At 39.5% G+C, this 19,903-nt stretch overlaps 2 protein-coding genes across 9 annotated transcripts in view; one reads left to right on the top strand and one right to left on the bottom strand.

Moving 5' to 3' along the window:
• RIBC2 (RIB43A domain with coiled-coils 2) overlaps window positions 1-3,391 on the bottom strand; it is a 32,182-nt gene extending 28,791 nt beyond the window's left edge. For 3 of the 8 annotated variants that reach the window (XM_044450845.1, XM_044450848.1, XM_044450847.1), the window contains exon 1: window positions 258-2,758. Coding sequence is in view for 1 of the 8 variants with exons in the window: in XM_044450843.1 (XP_044306778.1) it covers window positions 258-339; window positions 1,882-1,998 (199 nt within the window). In the remaining 7 variants the exon portion in view is untranslated. The other 5 variants (XM_044450849.1, XM_044450850.1, XM_044450844.1 and 2 more) reach the window with 5 other exon arrangements.
• Window positions 1-19,903, top strand: part of SMC1B (structural maintenance of chromosomes 1B) — a 137,160-nt gene that overhangs the window by 54,535 nt on the left and 62,722 nt on the right. Inside the window, exons 3-9 of the mRNA XM_044450840.1 lie at window positions 4,409-4,517; window positions 5,322-5,510; window positions 10,365-10,477; window positions 13,509-13,712; window positions 15,671-15,909; window positions 17,047-17,305; window positions 18,389-18,529. Coding sequence (XP_044306775.1) covers window positions 4,409-4,517; window positions 5,322-5,510; window positions 10,365-10,477; window positions 13,509-13,712; window positions 15,671-15,909; window positions 17,047-17,305; window positions 18,389-18,529 — 1,254 coding nt within the window. The remainder of the gene's footprint in view (window positions 1-4,408; window positions 4,518-5,321; window positions 5,511-10,364; window positions 10,478-13,508; window positions 13,713-15,670; window positions 15,910-17,046; window positions 17,306-18,388; window positions 18,530-19,903) is intronic.

Below are 19,903 nucleotides of genomic sequence, written 5' to 3'. Positions count from 1 at the left end.
ACATTTCTAACTGAAGGAAATCATTCTAAAATATGAGGACCTCTTTTCTGATGAGGTCATGCGAAGCTTTCAAGAGCACTGATGCCATAAATTATCTAATATGACATTTTTAAGACTGTTGGATTGTGTCTTTAACCATTTTCTGTAGCAAATCAAAGACTACTAAGGCATTATTTAGTAAGAAATTTGCAAAAAAGAACATATTGATAGTTATCTGCCAAATAACTGTTTTTTAAACTATTGGCTTTATAATATACCGATTGATTCATCACATGCCCTCTGTGTTGCTTCTTGAATCTTTTTATCTTTGATTTGTGTGTCCAAAGCTTCCTTTTCAACCTGTAAAACAGAAACATAGTAAAACAAAACTGTGTAGCTGATGTGCAAGATTGAAAATATTTTAGTGACCAATTACCAAAATCACACAGGCTTAGCTCCAACATTAGAAGTGATCCACTGAACAAGGTAGATAAGAAACAGATTAGTCACATAACTTTTCCAAGCCTAATGTTTTTGTGCTAGATATGAGTTGACATAGGAGTTATTAGGATATCAACTCATTTTGTGAGCTCAAAACACTACCTTAAGTATGTATGATCTAAATTATCTAACCATGCTTTACAGATTCATTCTATATACAGCAGTGTGTAGATTTCCAGTGAAAGATATAGTATAATAGAATGAGACAAGGGAGATCTGTATTCAAATCCTTGTCAAGTTTGCATCAGGTTTTATATTGCAAACAGGCTGAATTATGAAACTTACAGAGTAATCTTGGTCTAATCACCATGTCTCAGCATATCTCATAAAAATGTTGTGATTCTAACATGGGACAAATTGGTAATAAAGTGGTGAGCATCTCAAAGAAGAGAAATAGCTAAATGATTTTAATCCATGTAGACTGCAATATTATGCACATTTACCCAGAAATAAGTTCCACTGAACTCCAGTAAAAATAATTCTCCACAACATAAGCATGGGTGTGTGTGTGTGTGTGTGTGTGTGTAATTTTTTACCTTAATATTGCTATTGCATGAAAAAGTCTGAAATACTCCAAAAGGAATACTTGTAGAAGGTACATATTTTATTGCAAGGAACTTATACAGCCAAAATTCTGTTGGGTAGGGAATTAACTATGGCAATTACCATACTTACCTATTTACCAAAGAGCAAGCACCACAGAATGCAAGGGGACTTCAGAAAAGCCATGCGTATGACTGTACAGTTTGTAACAGCTGGTGCTGTGATTTTGAAAAGTTCAAATGAGACATATTCTGATCATTCCATTTTTTGACAGTATTAACTTTTATTATGCAGAGTTATCCAAGCCCTTCTGATTTACAACAAGGAGTGTCCAAAATCAGTTTCATTTATTAAATTTATATCCCGTTTTTCCCCCCTTACAATGAACTCAAAGTGGCTTACATCATTCTCCTCCTGTTCTCAATCTTATCTCCACAACAACAACCCTGTCAGGAAGGCTGGACCGAGAGTCTGTGGCTGGCCCAGTCACCCAAAGCTCCATGGCCAAGCAAGGACTAAAACCCAGATTGCCGAAGTCCCAGTCCCATGCTTTTGTGACTTTCATTTGAAGGTTGCTAGTTATCAATAGTCATTGATAACAATCAGTCAGGCTACTAGAAATACATTCTTCATAAAACCACTTGTTAGCACTCCCATTTTAGAAAAACTTAATCTAAATCAATGCCCGGTTTTGAAGGCGCTTTAAAAAAAATAAGCGCCGTCCCTCTCACAAGACACTCCGCCCATGCTTAGAAGCGGTCTGCCCACCAGATAATGTATTTGTTTTACTGTATCTGATACATTCAAAGCTGAACATCAAGCCCACACCTCCCGTCCGACGGCTCAAAGGTCCCTTACACCAATGGTCCTGACTCTGGCGTCAAACACGCGGCTTTGCCTCTGCAGCTCCCTGAAGCGCCTCCGCTGGAGCGCAGCGGCCTCGGCCAGGTCTACACGATGGTCCCGCTTACGCATAGCGAGTGAGTGGATCTCTCGAAGAGGAAGCGACAAAGATAACGATTTGCAAACGGGAAAATACGGATTTCCGTTTGTGATTTAAAAGAAAAAAAATGGCGGGGGTCGATAGAGCACAACTACACGGGGAAGAGCAATCAGACAAAGCTTCCAGAGCCACCCGGTAGCTGCCACCACCTCCACAACAGAGTTGCCAGGAGAAACAAGCCACGCTCCCCCCGTCGATTCTTCCCTCTAGCCACGCCCTCCGCTCTCCTATTTCCCGCTTTATTCTTCCAAGCGTTCCGTAAGGCTCTCGCGAGCTCTTTCTCTAGCACTGTAAACCATAGAGATAGAAATAAAGAAATAGAGGACACCCACGAGCGCATCCTGCTGGTACATTCGAGGATAAAATTGATCTCTCTTAATATGGAGGGACTTCATCAGAGACACGCCACTTTCAGAGCGACGCCATTCTGTTCCTAAAGATACAAGTCAGCCATATTTCCAGTTATTACTGGGTAACCAGACTCCGTATCACCCCATTTTTATCCTGTTCGTTTGGGGGTTGTTGCATGGTCATTTAACTTAATTTTCATGTTTCTATAATACTGAGGGAGCAAAGAACGAGGGGGGGGGGAATACTCATACATGGCTTTGTCTACAGAATTGGAGGAATTTGTATTACCGTCATTTTTAAGAGCAACAGCAGAGCTTGGCCGCAATCGATGTAGCGATGATGGGGATTTCACGGGATTCCTAAAGGATCAGTCGTATGCACACTTACCTAGGAGTAAGTCCCACTGAATTCAGTAGCATTTACTTTTGATGAGGGTAGGATTATGCTGTCAGATAAAATGGTGTAGAAAGCAATCCTATGCGTTTTTAAGACAGAAAAAAACCCCTAAAAAAGGCCAACTGAGAGCTATACAACTTTTTCTCTGTCTAAATAATGCCCCTATAATACAAACTTATACCTCAATTCAGACATAATTTACATGGGAATTTCTTCTAGGAAAATGTGTTCAGGGGCCTTAGATGCAAAGATGAATAAGCGTCTTCTGCCTGGGGTACAGGTCCCTATGGGAAAATTTTGGCAGATGCAGCAGGAACGTCTAAAATTCACTTTTGCACCTGGTTATCCTACGCTTGAAACCAAGTAGTTAGGCGACTACACTAAGTCAACTGTACCCCGAAGTCAATACTATGAGAATTCAGGGGGGCAGGGGGCAGCAAGACAAACCCGCTCCCACTTAACGCGCTTCCTAATAGTTGCTCCGAAGAATGAACTTCATCAGAAGTCAACACCCCACGCCTGGCTGCTTTGAAGAAGTGTTCGCAGGCAAAATCGGCGTCTTTCCTCAAAATGGATGCCGCCAAGGGATTCCATTTTGATGGATAAAGCCCAGAAAGTTAGAGAGCTTTCCCCCCTCCCACGCCCACCGGTTAATCGCGCCATAATTTCGCGGCGCGCTTGCTGTTCTACCATCCGTTCCACAATGAACTCTCGCGAGATTTTGATTCCCCTCTATTATACTCGGGCCGGGTCGAAAGCGCGCGGTTTGACGCTTGGGCAGGTTTTTGCTGAGTTCTGTCAGCTCAGCAAAAGCTGTTGGTACTGTTTTTTTAGTTGACGGATCGTCTGAGAAGGAAAACTATTCTGTTTCCCTCGTTACAGTTTAAAATGTAAATGACTTGTCCCATGGTTTATTTGATACCTGGTTCTTCTATAATTTAGTGGTATCTGCTGAAATGCCATACTAGCGTAGAAGACGTATATTTAATGCAATTCTAGGCTTTTTCTCTCAAAGCGGGTTCCCAAAAATCCAACTGAAGGGAAGCTATTTGGCACCTATTTTATCCACTTCAGCTCTTAATATGGGATTTTAAAAAAAAAAGTCTCGTAAATCAATACACTTCAAATGGCTTTAAAAAGGGATTAGAGAACAATTTGTGAATATGTCTATTGTAATACTGTCTCCATGTTCATAGACTATATACTTCTAAGTCCTGTTGGTACGGTGAAACATGGAGAGAGCAATTCCCTTTGTATTGTGCTTTCGAGTATCCTGGAAGACTGGCTGGCAGTATTGGAAAAGTACTGGGCTATGGAGAGTATAATCTGAGCCAGAAGGGCTCTTGCATGATTATTTTGGTTTCTACTGTGGAATACAGTAAACTTGATGGCCCAGATATTAATGTCTTCATTACTGGACAGATACTAATGTCTAAATGAGATAAATACTCATGTGGAATATTATAACTTTTCATTATTAATTGGTACTACAATTATTAGCTATTGTTCAAGAATTAGAGGGAGATCCAATTACATTTTATATTCTAAAAGCATCTCTCTTCTTTCTCCACCCTTGAATTCATTATGGCACTATTCTCTTCCCCAAACCCTATATCTTTCCGTGCTCATCCACAGATGGGATACTTAAAGCTTTTGATGATGGAAAATTTCAAATCATGGAGGGGACGCCAATACATTGGACCTTTCAAGAAATTCACTTGTGTCATTGGCCCTAATGGTTCAGGTAATATGTGGGAACATTTCATCTATACCTTGCTTTTGTCCTATGTAGTCTTCAGGCTGTGGCTAACATTTTCCTCCTCCCTGTATTCATTATTTGATAACCTCAAACAAAACATATCAGTTAATTAATCCGATATAGTCAATTTTTCTGGTTTTGTTTATTGAATTTGTTTTATTTTTCTGTTATGTGTTACCAGAATGCTGAAAAGTGGCCCACAAATAAATATTTTTAAGATCAATTGGGTGGAATGTTGATCCATTACCTGAATTGATTAATCTGCATACATAGATCCTCATTAACTAAGCTGAATTAAGTCTGAGGAGTTTTCTGGGATGTTTAGGATTTGGCAATATGCCTTTTGTGGTTGTAAGCCTTTTAAGCATATGGTAATGCTTTCAAAATTTTCTATGTGGAAATATATGGTATTTATCTAATGTCAAGATTTATTGGAGGGGAGATATTTGGTTGAATATTAATATAAAAAACTTAGGTTTTTCTGATTTTGTAGTACCAGTTGCATAAAGTGCTAAGGACTGTTCTCATAAAAGTACAGTGCAGAACTTTTTAAACTTAATTTTATGCACGTTTACTCAATTAAATTTCATCAAAGCCTTGCTCAGTAAAATTGTATGACTGTGCATGCATATGATCTGTATGGGACCAAAACATTTGGGCATCCCTGTAGGAAGGGGACGTTACTTAATTAAGAGGTTCTTAGGTAAGATAAGAAATTAAAATATAGATATTTGTAATTATATAATTCCTATTTGAAAGGTGCGATTTTAGCATTTTATATAATTGAAGGGAAATCAAACATAATGGACGCCCTTAGTTTTGTAATGGGTGAAAAGGCATCTAATTTAAGAGTGAAACACATTCAAGAACTGATACATGGAGCACATGTTGGAAAGCCAGTTTCGTCAAGTGGAAGTGTAAGAATGGTGTACAGTGAAGAAAATGGAGAAGAAAAAATGTTTTCAAGAATTATTCGAGGTGAGTCAGCTGGTTTATATGGAAAAATATAAGTACTTGAATAGAGATAATCTTTTATGTTGGAGCATGTTCAATGTGTCTGTCACTGTTTATTAGTTTTATTCCACCTTGGAATGAACGTATTCTTTCACATGGCTATGGCTGAATGAGTTCAAATCTCCAGCACCTGATGAACTTCTTCCTAGAGTCGTAAAAGAGCTAGTGGAAGAACTCTCAGAACCACTATCTATCATCTTTGTGAATTCATGAAAGACAGGGGAAGTGACAGATGACTGGAGGTCTAATGCTGTCCCTATCTTCCAGAAAGGAAGAAAATAAAAACCTGAGGAGTACAGACCATTCAGTGTGACATCAATCCCTGAGAAAATTCTGGGGCAGATGATAAAGCAGTCAGTCTGAAAACACCTTGAAAACAATAATTACTAGAAGCCAACATGGAACTAATCCTGCCAGACTAATCTGATTTCACTTTGACTGGTTAATCTTCCTAATGGATTGTGGGAATGCTGTGACATAATCTATCTTGACTTTAAGCCTTTGACAGAGTGCTCCAAGATATCCTGATTAGCAAATGAGCTAAAAGTGGGCTGAATAGAACAGTGATTGGGTGCATCCACAGTTGACTGCAGAATCAGTGCTTAACAATGGCAACTTTTCATACTGGAGAGAAGGGGCAAGTGGGATGCAGCAGGGTTGTACCCTGGGTTCAGCATTCTTCAAATTTTCATTAATGACTTAGATGAGGGAAGAATGAAGGGAACACTTAACAGATTTGCAGATGACACAAAACTGGGTGTGATAGCTAATACCCAGGAAAACAGAAGTAAGATTCAAGGTGATCTTGATAGGTTGGAGCACTGGGCTGAAAACAACAGAATGGAATTGAATAGGGACAAATGCCAAGTTCTGCACCTAGAAAAAAGAAATCAAATGCATCATTACATAAATGGAGAACACTTGGCTCTACAATACTGCAAGTGAGAAGAATCTTGAAATTGTTGTAGATTACAAGCTGACTATGAGTTGACAATGTGAAGTAGCTACAAAAAGGACAAATGCTATTTTAGGTTGCATGGAAGCATCACTTCCAAATCCCATGAAGTACTTTCCCTTTTAATCAGCACTAATTAGGCTTCATCTGGTGTATTGTATCCTGTTCTGGGCACCACAGTTTAAGACAGATGCAGACAAGCTGGGAGGGGTTCAGAGTGAGGGTGACAAGGATGATCCAGGGACTGGAAACAAAGCCCCATGAGGAGAATTTTGAAAGAACTGGGCATGTTTAGCCTCAAGAAGAGAGGCTTGAGAGGGGGTATGATGGCACTCTACAAGTACTTGAAAGGCTGTCACAAAGAGGAAGGACAGGATCTCTTCTCAATCATCCCAGAGTGCAGGACATGGAATAACGGGTTCAAGTTACAGGAAGCAAGATTCCTGCTAAATAAGAGAAAAAATTCTGTTAGAGCACAACAATGGAACCAACAATCAAGTAGAGATGTGAGCTCTCCCATACTAAGAGGCGTTCTTGCATGCTTCAGTCTGCTCCTGTCCTGCTCCTGTGTGGCCCTGCCTGCTCCAGTTGTCCCTGCCTTGCTCTGGATAGTCCCTGCCTTGTTCCTATTTGTCCCTGCTGTTCTCTAGCCTGCTCTTGTCTGTCCCTGTGTCCTCCCTCCTCCACCTTGACCACCTCTATGTGGCTGCTTCCCTGACTTTTGACCACCAGAATGTTTCTGGACTGTGCTCTCTGTCTCGTAACTATATCAGACTGCCTGCCTCCTCGGCTCTGACCTTGGAATGTTGACCACGATGCAAGCCTCCAGCCCTACTAAGCTACGGAGCCCAACCTTGCACCAGAATGCTCTGGTCCCAGTATTCTGCCTGCCCCCATCAGCCGCCTACATCCCAGTCTTCACAGTGGGACAGAGTAGCAATTTTGTACTGCCAAAATCTGTTCCTTTTCCCCTGACATTACCATCCCTAATCCTTGTACTGAAACAGTTCCAGTGAATAGTTCATCATATTCATCTTCCCATGACTGGTTTTAAAGCACCTTTTAAGAAATAACTGCTTTTATGGACTTGTTTATAAAAATCCTTATGAGTTAACACTTAGTCCTCTGATTTCAGATTCAGAGACTGATGCCCATTTCAGTAAGTCCCTAAAGTCTGGTTGCAGACATCTTTTTGACATTTACTTGTCCCATCTGACAGAGGGCAATGATTCTCAAGCACTTTACTAAAATATGTGAACAAGACATGGCTTAGTAAATGGCTTGAAAGGACTACTTCTTTTAGTAGACACTAATTCCCAAATATGACAATCATTCTGTTTAAGGACAGCTCCATCTAACGCCAAAGAAATTTAGCATGTTCTAACTACTTTTGTTTTATACTTAGACCTGATGCACAAATCAATAGGTAGAACTTTAACTGGTTAAATCAGGGGTCCTCAAACTTTTTCAACAGGGGACCAGTTGAAAGGCGGTGGCAGCAGCAGGCGTGAGCTGGTGAGACAGGGGTGCCTGTGGGTGCGGGTCAGTGAGACAGTGGCGGGCGCACACGTGGCAAGGCAGCAGCAGGCGTGCGCGACGAGGCGGCGGCTTGCTCGCTCACCCCATCCTCTTCCTCTTCTATGTAATAGCACCCCATCCTCCCCCCCCCACTTCTTCAGAGCATTTCTTTGGTATGCAATTGGGAAAGATTGTAACCTTTTACTTCTGTAGCCTATTGAAAAGTGTTAGCTGTGTTATGTGTAACCTTTTAATGATCTGTGTACAAAAGGGCCAACTGAGAACTGCTCAGGTGCACCATCTGGAATGATTTGTTGGTAGCCAATTATTCTTGAGAATAAATCCTTTAAAGGAAAACCTTCCTGTTGTGTATTTTGGGCATATGCACACTAGGACATGGACCATTTGGTCAAATGACCTTAGTTCTGAGAGAATCTGCTTCCCATCCCAGCTATGCCTGGCCTGTCTCATGGTGAAAAGAAGTTCTCTTTTTAACACTTTGCATTTGTGATCAAACCAACCATTCTGGGCATACAGTATCAGGGCTGTTGTTTGTTAGTAAAGGCTTGATTTAGTCTCTCAGCTGATAATGCTCAGCTTAAGGAATGGATCTGCAATACAGATGCATTGCTAGATTGATCTTTAATTTTAAAATCTAAGCGTAAAGCAGGTCCTTGGTACAAATTAATCACATTTGAGCACTCTAGATCTAGCTATTTAGACGATATCCCCAATTAAAAGCTCAGAGGGTCCTTTATCGCTTTGCATTTTCAATCCATACAATCAGTCCTTTTTGTGGCTCACTATTCTCTTGCTCCAATAGAACACTGTGTATGTATTTGTGGTTCTCCTGTAGTAGACAATCTTCTGCATTACTACGCACTGTATAGAGCTCCAAGATATAAATTTTAAGCTGGAATTTTATCTGCTATTGCTGCGCAGAATCTAAGATTGTTTTTATGTTCTCAGATAATGATGCTTACATATCCTAAAGACTGTCTCTGTTCGCTTTGGCAGCTATGAGGATCATATCAGAGGTGGCATCGAAGGGGGTAGCTAGTTGATAGTGATTAAACTAATTTTTATTTTACTTTTATAATTATTTTGTTCAATTTTAACATCTGTTTTTAATTTTTTGTAGTTTTTCACTATTTTGTTTTGTAGATTTTGTAACAACCTATGTCTAAATATAATAAAACTTGACATGACTATTAGCAAGACATTTTGAGAAAACAGGTTTAGAACTAGAATGTTCTTATATTGTTTATTCCTAAAAATATATCTAGTCATGCTGTTGAGACTATATAACTACACACCCCCATCAATCCTTGGAGCACCCCAAACCCAGCAATATTTGAAAGCAGAAAGTATATCTTTCATTAAATGTTTTGAATTCTGATCCTGATTTGAGTTCTGATAGAGTTCATTGACCAATGTAACTCTATTTCCTATTGTTACATTTTCATTTACTTGATAGATTTATTATCTCCATGGTAACAGCTATGGAAGATTTAAACCAAAACAGTTATTTTCATTTGTGGCTGTTTTAACTGTTTGGGAGGGCTTTTCTACACGAGGCATTCATTGTGCACTCATGATTTGTCACAAAAGTTTGCAAGTTTTTGATAACATAATCCTTCAGACCCTCTCCTGTACTTTCCAGCCTTTTTGTGGTCCCCACCACCACCACTTTCCTTACCAGTGAGGAAAGTCTGGTATTAAATTTTAAATTGTGACAAACTGAAATAAAAACCTTGTGTATTGTCACAAGTTTCCTATATTGCAGTGCCATCTTGTGATTGGTTAACAAAATATATAGAAAAGCAGAAAAATACCCCAGGAAAACAATCTGATCTGTGTGAAGAATGTATTTTTCCAACTGCGATAAAAACAGAAGCCTCAGTAAAGCAGCCAGTTAAAAGCTTTCATGTACAGAAACCCACAGGCCAATCTCTGCAGTATTCATCCTGTGTGAATAACACTTTTTGTGTTCTAGTGGCATGAAGTTCTATTTTAGATAATATAATACTTTGTATTGATGTTTATACTTGATATACTAAAGTGGCTAGGAAGCATGTAGACCACATCAGGATGTAGTAAGAATGAGGCTTGCAGAAACCTGTAGACCTACAAAAATATAGTTATTAGGCAGAGATAACTGCAAATATTCTGTCTAGTGAATGTTTCACAGTGAAAATGCATATAATCTTAATATCCCAAATGCAGAATTGTGTGCATGGCCAGAACATTACTCTTTTACTTAAAATGCATGAGTTAGTTAAAATATAACTGTATTTAAATAAATACAGTTAAAATACTAACTGTGTGATTTCTTCAAAAATTAGGTGGTGGATCTGAGTTTCTTGTCAATGACATTGTTGTCAGCCGATCTGTATATATAAAAGAACTTGAAGACATTGGCATCATTGCTAGAGCAAGAAATTGCATGGTTTTTCAGGTAACTGTTCATTTTACAGAACCAAGGTTTCTGCATTTCTTATTTATATTGGCTATATTACTATGTTGTGTCTGATGGATGTCTGTGTGGCAGACCATATAGCGATCACACTGAAGAATGAATTTAGATGGGTATTATGTGTTGGTTTATGTATACCTCCTTAGCTTATTCCAGTGTAATATCTGAAATATGACTATCCCCAGTAAAGCTTTGGCGAAGCATGGCTTTGTATCCTGCCACCTTCTAGGAGGGCTGGATCATGTGTGGTTCATTTTAATTAAACAGTTTCTTTTGTTTAGCATTGTCTATATATACATATACAATTTTCTGTGTTGCCCCACAGGTGAAGCTGTCTGTACACACACACACACACACACACACACACGTTCCATTTTGAAATAGGATTGTGATAGGGTTGTGTGTTGCAGACCCAACATTTTTGCTCAGTATGATAGGTATACACACTGGCAGAGGTCCACTACCAGCTGGAGACACTGCCCCCACCCTCCCCATCAGTTGATGCAACCATTGCTGCCATCTCTGGTGGGCTACACGCTTTTGTTGACTGCATTCATATGAACATTGGCTAATGATCTATTATAGTTGTATCCCACCTTTCATCTTGAAGGGGTCCAAGGCAGATAACAACCCCAATAAAATATACAGTACTCACCAGAAGCATGTGCACCAATATTGTATTGGCTTACTTCTGCTGGCACTGCTGGTTCTTCAGCATAGAGAGCACAGAAGTGGTGGCAGCCTTTCCCTTTTGTCCAACGTCATCTATTACAACTCTGCATTGGTGTTCCCCATCTCTCCCATTCTTTAACAATAGCCAGAGTAGAAAGGAGCTGCAGTTGCTATGCAGTGCCAAACCTGTGCAGAAATGGAGTAATGTAATGAGGAAGTATGGACTGCAACTAGATTTATCCACTGTATGTGCACAGGTAGTAGCCTGCTGGAGTGTTTGAGTTTCCTGCTACCTCTTTTTCTGATTGTGGGGGCTGGAGCTGCTTGATTTTGGCTGCAGTCCTATGCATTGTTGAAGTATGTCCTATTTAACACAGAAAAGCTTACTTCCAAGTAAATATACCTAGAATTAGGCTATCCATACATTCTCTATGGTAGAGATAGAGAACTAGCAGCCCTGTGGGTCTCTCCAACCACCTGCAGCTTCAGTCCTCCACTTGATGTGATTGCCACTAAAATGATTGCCCTCCTGCCCCCATGCAGTAAATAGGGTTGGAAAAAGGCCTCTCATCTGTGCCAGTAGAGATCTTTTTTTCAAGACTTAATTGCTCTTCTGAGGGGCGCTTCTTGGTGCTTGTTTAATTCAGGGGTGCCCACAAGGAAACATTTCATTTGGATTGGAAAAAAACACTTCAACTTTGATCTGTGAAGTATAGTTGTGGGTGGGGACAAACTAGGGACTTATAGCTTTCTCTAACTTCACAAGCATTCCATTTTAACTACTTCTCCACATTTAGTATTGACATAGGACTATTTCAGTTGTGTAGAAAATGTGGTTGTTTCTCAATTAATTTTATACTGTAGGTTTGTTGTGTAGCTTTGAGCCTGGCAAGACCAAGAACCAAATAGCAGGGTCCCAGTATCTGGGTGACAGCTGCTTTGCTGTCATGGAAAATGGGAGTCTCTAGGAAGTGGGGGTCATTCTGAGGAAGAGGGAAATGATCCCATAGAAGGGGCCTATTTCTTGGAAGGTGAGCATTTATTCTCTCTCACTGAGCCACATACTTAGAGCAAGGAGAAGTTAGGTATAGTAGGATTTATGGAAACTTGGTGGAATGGAGTGAACAAGTGGGATATGGTCATCTCTGGATAGAAACTATAGGAAGGACATACTGGAGGAAATTTTGTTTTGTACATGAAAGAGGGCATAGAGTTTAGCAGGCATTATAGTATAACATTCTCAGCCAAAGCAGTATAAATGACAAGATCTGGTTCCAAAGGTAATTTAGTTATAGGAATATGCTGTTGGCTTCCAGACCAGTCCTGTCTCACCAACCTATTAGAGTTCTTTGAATGTTCAAATTGTGGACATCAGAATTATCTGGTAAATATTGTTTATTTGAACTGCCAAAAGGCTTTTGACAAAATCTCTCACCAAAGACTTCTGAGCAAACTTAGCAGTCATGGTATAAGAGGAAAGGTCTTTTAATAGATCAGTAATTGGTTAAAGAACAGAAAGTAGAGAGTGGAAATAAACAGTAAGCTCTCCCAATGCAGGCGTCAACAGTGGAGTCTTACAGGGGAATTGGGCCCAATACTTTTCAACCAGTTGATAGATGACAACAATGTGTTGCTTTGATATGTGGTTCTAAGCCACCTAGGAAGGCCTTTTGGCAGTTATAGGCAGCATATAAATATGTGCATAAATAAATAAATAAGGAATGAGCAGTGAATTGTGCTAACGATGCTGAACTATTGAGGGTGGATAAAACCAAAAGGGACGGTGATGATCTCTTGAAGCTTGGAGGATGGGCATCAAAATGGCAAATACATTTCAACATAAGCAAGTATAAAGTAATACAAGTTGGGGCAAAAAATCAGCTCCAGATATAAGCTGATATGATCTGAGGTAGCAGTGAGTACCTCACATACAAGGGATCTTGAGGTTGTGGTGGGCAGCTTGATGAAAATGTCAGCCCAGTGCATAGCCGCTATGTAAAAGACGAACTCCATGGTAGGCATAATAAGAAAAGGAACTGTGACTTTTCTTTTGGAGATGGATCAACATCTATAACCATAGTGTCTCAATTGAGACATCTTACCAAACTAAGGTTTGCCAACTCAGTTCGTACCATGTTTGCTGTTTTGCTAGGTTATCATAAACTCTGGTTTACCAATTTAGATATCACATCAACCTTACTTAAACCTCCTTAACCGCAGTTTGGTATGATGTCTGAACTGAGGGGTTCAGACCATTTTGGGGTTTTGGCCATTTTGTTTCTTGTGACAAGTTTGGCTTTAAATGTTAGTCATTTGATTTTGTACATTTATTATTTTTTAGGGTGAAGTTGAAGCAATTGCAATGAAAAAACCAAAAGAAAGAACTCAGCTTTTTGAACATATTAGTAATTCAGGAGCACTTGCTGTTGAATATACAGAAAAGAAAAAGGATATGCACAAAGCAGAGGAAAATGCACAGTTCAGTTACAACAAGAAGAAAAATGTTGCAGCTGAGCGCAAAAATGCCAAGTTGGAGAAGGAGGAGGTAATTTGGGAAACACCACATAATATTTTACAAGCTTTTGTGTGCTTTTTAGCAAGAATGTTTTAGGGTTTTTAAGCTATGATATGTAATCTGATTTGTTTATAGTGGAAAGTCAAGATTTAGAGCAGGTTTTTTCAATTTCCTAACACAGAGATAGTATTCATAGGCATAACCTAAAATATCTTGCCAAGGTACACAATCTACTGTATAGCTGATTGTCCTGCCTTATTTTTACTATGCCTGCTCTGTTAAATAGAAATGGTTGCCTGATAGTATATGCCCCTGGCCAGAATGTTTTCTTAACAATGCCAACAGAAAAAATGTTGTAGCATTTTCTGGATGTTAGCAGTCCAGGTTAAATTCTAAACACCTTTAAAGAGTCATGTTCTAGAATTCTTACATGTTTGGATTCTAATAGAACATTTTAATTTAAGCAGTTATTTAATGGAGGTCAGTGCTGTTCTGCAGATTTGTAAATATGTGTAAATTCTGTGACTCAGGGGCCCAATGATAATGAAAGGAGAGGAAATCTACTTGCTTAATCTTAATTTACTTTGTATGTAAATCCTAAAAACTGAGTTGCAAATTGATGCTCTCTGTTTCCCCTGATTCAAAAACTGAAACTTGTGGCTGTTTTTTAAAATTTCTTACTTTGCACATTGAACTGAGCCTCAGTATTCTGCAAGGCAAGCAGTGAAGTGGGAAATACAAATGCAAATTGTATTGGTATCCGTAAATGAGCAGTTCTTCAAGTAGTTTTTAAATGGGGTGGAGCTTAATGAAGATATAAGAGGATGCAAATTCAAATCACACATCTCTAGCAATTGCTGAATTTCTCTAGAAGAACCTGATAGGAATGTACAAGTGCATATGAAGTATAAATACTGGATCAAGCAAAATTTGCTTGTCCTATAGAAATTATTTCAGCTGAGGTGCTACAGTCGAGAACAAAATCAATTTATTCTTGTGTTCATAATTCTGAACAAGTAATAGATGTGGTAGTGCCTGCAGCAGAATACAGCATGGAAGGAATGCAAAAACAACACGGTAAGAGAAAATTGTTCGAACTGGCAAGAACTTTATTTGTTACAGCTTATACAAAATTGAGCAAGATAATAGGACAAGGATCCAAATTTCCTAACAGTCCAAATGTTGATGGGTACAAACCCCAGCTCACATGGTGGGAACTATTAAGGTGTAACAAGCAACTTCTGGGGCCCCCTGGAACAGACAGAAATCATACCTCAGCACTCTGAACCTGTGTAAGTGGCAGTCGCTGAGCTGAGTTGGGTAGGCAATGCCCCGAGATTCCTTGGGACCTTTCCCACATAAGTCCAGCTCTGCGTATTCTTGAAATAGAGTCTGCCCAAATCCTGTAAATAATTGTGACTGAAATATAAGGCAGCATAGCTTAATCAACAAGAAACATTGCTGTGGGGTGGCAAAATCTGCACAATTCAGTTGCAAAAGCAGGTGAACTTGTTTCCTAGAGCCTATCTTATAGACCAGTCATGGACCAGAAGAAAGGGGTTCCCTCCCTAATCCTCAGCTGAAACCACATGTTCAAGAAATCAGCTCATTCAACTGCAGGGGAGGAATTTGGTATACATTTTGGCCAAATGACAAGCCAGTTTATTTGCTCATACAACTGCTCTGCTGCATTGCCAGAAAAAATATTATTGCTCATACCCCTGTGAGCACAACTGGGGCTACTAGTAAGCAGGGGCACTTGCTGTATATTGAGCAGCTGCTAAGATTGGTCATTGTTAATTTAAATATTTAAATATAAAGGTACATATTTATAAAGAGCTACTGTGATCATGGCTGTATCGTATGAATTCCAACTTTTGCAACCAAATTAAATGCAGCAACCTTTGACTGAAGTATTGCATCTCTTAGCTGTCAGTAACTTTTGATGTTGCATGTTAGTTAATGACTAATAATGTAGCTGTTTTTAGGCAGAACATTACCAGAGGCTGTTGGAAGAGTTGCATGAGTATAGGAGGCAGCTTCATCTTTTCCAGTTACATCATAATGAACAAAAAATTAACATACTCAACAAAAAATTGTCTGCAAAAACCATGGATATTGAAGCTAAGCAAATTGCACTTTCTCATGCTGAAGATGCAGTGAAAGCTAAGAAAAAGATTATTGGAATATTAAATAGAAACCATCAGCATATTGAAAAAGAAATGAAGTAAGTGCGTAGATTTCACTTAGTGTTGTATTCCTCACTTCTGACAGGCAACTTGTATGTGCTATGCTTGGTGAGTGTTGGAATGAGAGGTTTTGTTTCCTTTATGAAGTATTTAAAAAATGAAAGGCAGCATCTAAGAGGAGATTGCTTTATGCAGTATTAGAATAACATCTTTATATCCACATTTACTGAAGACATGAACTTCAATGTGTTCAAGTGGGATTTACCCCCTAGTTCAGTTTGTTGTATGTGGACAACATGATAATCCTGGACGCATTTCTTGGTTCCCTCCATGGTGTCTACCCCTCCCACTCTCTAAAACAGGTAACACCATTTTAGTAGTTGAAATCAAGTTAAAAGCAAAGCAAATCTTCATTTCTCGTGAATGCCTCTAGGCTGCATGATGAGGCTCAAAGATATTTTTAGGAAAAGAAGACAGGAGGGATAGTCTGTAAGTGATGATGCAGAGTGCAGGAGAAAAGGTGATGGGGGAATGAGTTGGCTTACAGAGGAGCGGGAGAGAAAAGGAGTTTTCTTTTTGTGAAATAAGTTTCTGTGGGAGCTAAAGACTATGTATCCAATTAAGCTCTTCTAAGTGTTAGATCTCATCTCTGCCTTGTACAGAGTCTTTTTGAGCACATTACTTGTCCTGTGTGACTAGCTGTGCCTCCTGCAGCAGCAGCTGTGCTAGTGTGGATTTGAGAAATTGCCACATGTGCACACAGACACCCCCAAAGTTGACTACCCTTTTCCTAGTAGTTGAGTTGAGGAGTAAGCCTCACCCAGAAAATATACACTAAGTAGCTCTAGCAAACAACCAACTTAGTTGCCCTTCAGTTACCCTCTGTAAAGTCAGTTTTACCAAGCAGCAGAAGTGGGAAAATTGGAGATATAGATGCCTTCTGAAGGATTCTTCTTGTTTGCTGTAGTAGATCAGAATCTGCTAAGTTTTAAGGTGGTTCATTGCCATGGTTGCTAACTTAGTTCAACTTAAGTAGCTTCTAGTATTTTGGAGTTGTTACTAGGAGTATTTCATGTTTGAGGGAAAGTGTGGTGATATAGTAGAACTGTTCAAAATTCATTCTTCAATTTCCTCAAAAAACTTGACTAGAAGATGGCAAATATATGCTCTTTTAGATCAATGGAAGTTGTGCTGAATCAAAAGAGAGTTCAGTATATTAAAGCAAAAGAGAAAACCTTTCACCAAACAAAAAAGGTAGATACAGTTATGAAAGTCTTGAGAAATCATATGAAAGAACAGGCTAAGCAAGAAGAAAACAAAAAAGAATTGGAAGCAGAACTGGCTGATATTAATAGAGCTTGGAGAGCATTTGAAAAAAAAGTTGAAGCTGAGATGCTGCATCGAGAGAGTGATGTTTTCCTGGAAGAAAATCAGGTAAGTTTCAACATGAGCTTAAAATATATGTAATACACAGAACAGCTTTTAACTTGAGCTAACTGCAGGCATACTTAATACAGAGTATGCTGAACTTTCTATTTGCATTGGAAGTGCTTCTCAGGGCATATTAAAAAAACTACAAACTTCAGTGTAATAACCTTCAGTGTATTAAAGGTTTATTTGTATACTTCACTATATCCTCACTTTAGTGTGTTGAATATTGACTCCTCAGGAACTTTCCCTAACTGCAACCCAGCTTCTTCAGAAGGAATGTAAGCCTGTTCAGAGCAGACTGGATTTCAAAACCAGAATTAGCTTGTCCACTGACCAACAGCACTTCTGGGTTTTCTGAATTATGCTTCATCTTGTTAGCATCCTTTTAATCCATTACTGCATTCTGGGTATCAGCAGCATATTGATGAAATTCTACTCCAAGACCCTGAGTGTCTTCTTTTGGTGGCCTCATGTAGATGTTAAAAGGGGGGATAAAATAGGAGAGCCATAGGCTAGGGTCTGTGTGGCTGAGCAATCCTCCAGCACCACCTGCAGGGAACAGTTAGACAATGTCAGGACATTTCTCAAAGGGATACCATGGTTGATGATATTAAATGGTACTGAAAGGTCCAGCAAGTCTAAAAAGAACATGCTCTTTCTGTCTAGTTTCTGGTCATCCACCAAAGCAACCAATATTGTCTCCATGCTAATCTCATTTCAGACCCAGTTTTGGGAAGGCTCCAAATACTCATCTTCATCTAAAAAACTCTGGAGGGATTTTTAATAGATGGAAATAAAAATGAAAAGAATTCTATTCTGTCTCTCAGCCAAATATTTCATTCAGACATAATGTCTTGTTATTATGTGGACAAGCAGATATAATGCATGGGTTCATATGCTTCCACCTTTTTTATTCTTTGTGGCATGCACTAGGGAACTATATAGTGGCAAAGCTTCCTATGCCAGTAGTTGCTCCACTACTGAACCAATATCACTTCACTAATCCAGTCCCAGTCCAAAACAGTTCACATTAAATGTGAGAAAGGATAAAAGCATGTATCCCTATATTTGTATATTTGTGTCCAGATTGCTACATATAAGGAGCTGAAAAAACTAGTTAGGAAAAAAGTAGCCATATTAACTCAGCAGCTGGAAAAACTGCAGTGGGAACAAAAGGCAGATGAAGAAAAGATGTCATTTCATCAGCAGAGACAGAAGGAAACTGAGGTACTTACCAGTGTAATCAAGCTAAAAATTATTTAGGCTGACTTTTCTAAAATTATTGGCTTTATTGCTTATTTAATATTTCTATAAATGTTAACACGGTGTTGTTCTGCCCAGTCTCACAAGCAGACAGCACCAAGGGACTTTATTTTCACCTTTCCCATTGCATTTAATCAGGAAAAGGAGCAACTGATGATGTCCTCAGCAAATGTGAACTTTGAATTATGCTTGCTTGGCAGTGCTCAGAATGGAAATCTCAAAGCTTGTGAAAACAGGGGTGTGCCAGTAATGCTGTATGATAATCTGCAAGATGGGAGGCAACCATCTCCCTGTATGTTACAGATAATTGCTCTTCAGTGGTGAGGACTATCCAGGCATGGGTCAGTCCTACTTGATTGGGATGTACAGTTAGAGAAATGCCTTGGGAGGAGTTTTTTCCAATGTTCCAGATGTCAAAGGATATCACTCTGAACATTTTTTGTCACACTAGCAATGGGCTAGTAACATTCGCTTGATCATGATGACAGAAGCTTCTGTGTGCTCTCAGCTCCATAGGACAGTGGGGAACAGAACAAGTCACAATGAGAAGCGGAGGTCTTATCTTCTTTGAGCCACTTGTGAGAAAAAAAGTATAAGTACTCCAAGAAGAAAGCATCCTTCTTTTACCTGACAATAGAGCTAACTTTTTTGGTTTAGTAACTTATTTAGTGTTCATAGAAGATCAGGTTGGCACCAGAATGGACAAGAGGGAGATCCTTGTCAATGGGGAGTCCAGGGCAATAGACCTGTCCTCTTGAAGGTTCCCTGCCCCCTCCATCTCCACCTGGTTGCCACCTAAATTCATCAGTTGAGCAGTAACAATCTTCCCTCTTTTTTCATTTATCTCTTTCAATACGCCATGTCACAAGGGCTTAGGACAGATTTTTTTTTTCAACTGCTTAATTGGAAGTCCACTCCGTTGAATTTGGTAGGACTTTGCTGCTGTAAGTCTCTCAAGATCTGAACTTGCATCCCCATCCTTTCCATAATTGCTTAGATGTAGGTCCTGCTCCTCCCTGCTTCCCTGGTAAGATTTGCTTAAATAACCCTAAGGTTCTTCGTCGTGGCCTCTGTGCATCACACATATGGGTGCTGCGCCTGCGCAGTGCCTTTGGCCGGAAGATTACAAGCTAACGGTTTTTGGCAGGAAAGCTCCACTCCCCCTCCCCCATGGCCTATAAAGAGCAGAGTGTCTGCCATTTTGTTCAGCCTTTGCAACCACCGTTCGCTGTGCCTCGTGCCACTTTCGCTATCGTTCTGACCATTGCTCGTCTAGCTTGTTCTTGTTCTCGATTATTCTCCCAGTTGTTATACCCTTGTTAGTTCTTATAGTTCTTC

This window comes from Varanus komodoensis, unplaced genomic scaffold (genome assembly GCF_004798865.1).
Source record: "Varanus komodoensis strain SLA01 unplaced genomic scaffold, ASM479886v1 scaffold69, whole genome shotgun sequence".
In the NCBI taxonomy this organism is placed as follows: domain Eukaryota; kingdom Metazoa; phylum Chordata; class Lepidosauria; order Squamata; family Varanidae; genus Varanus; species Varanus komodoensis.
Note: the sequence above shows the minus strand (reverse complement) of the source record. Positions and strands in the feature narration are given on the sequence as shown.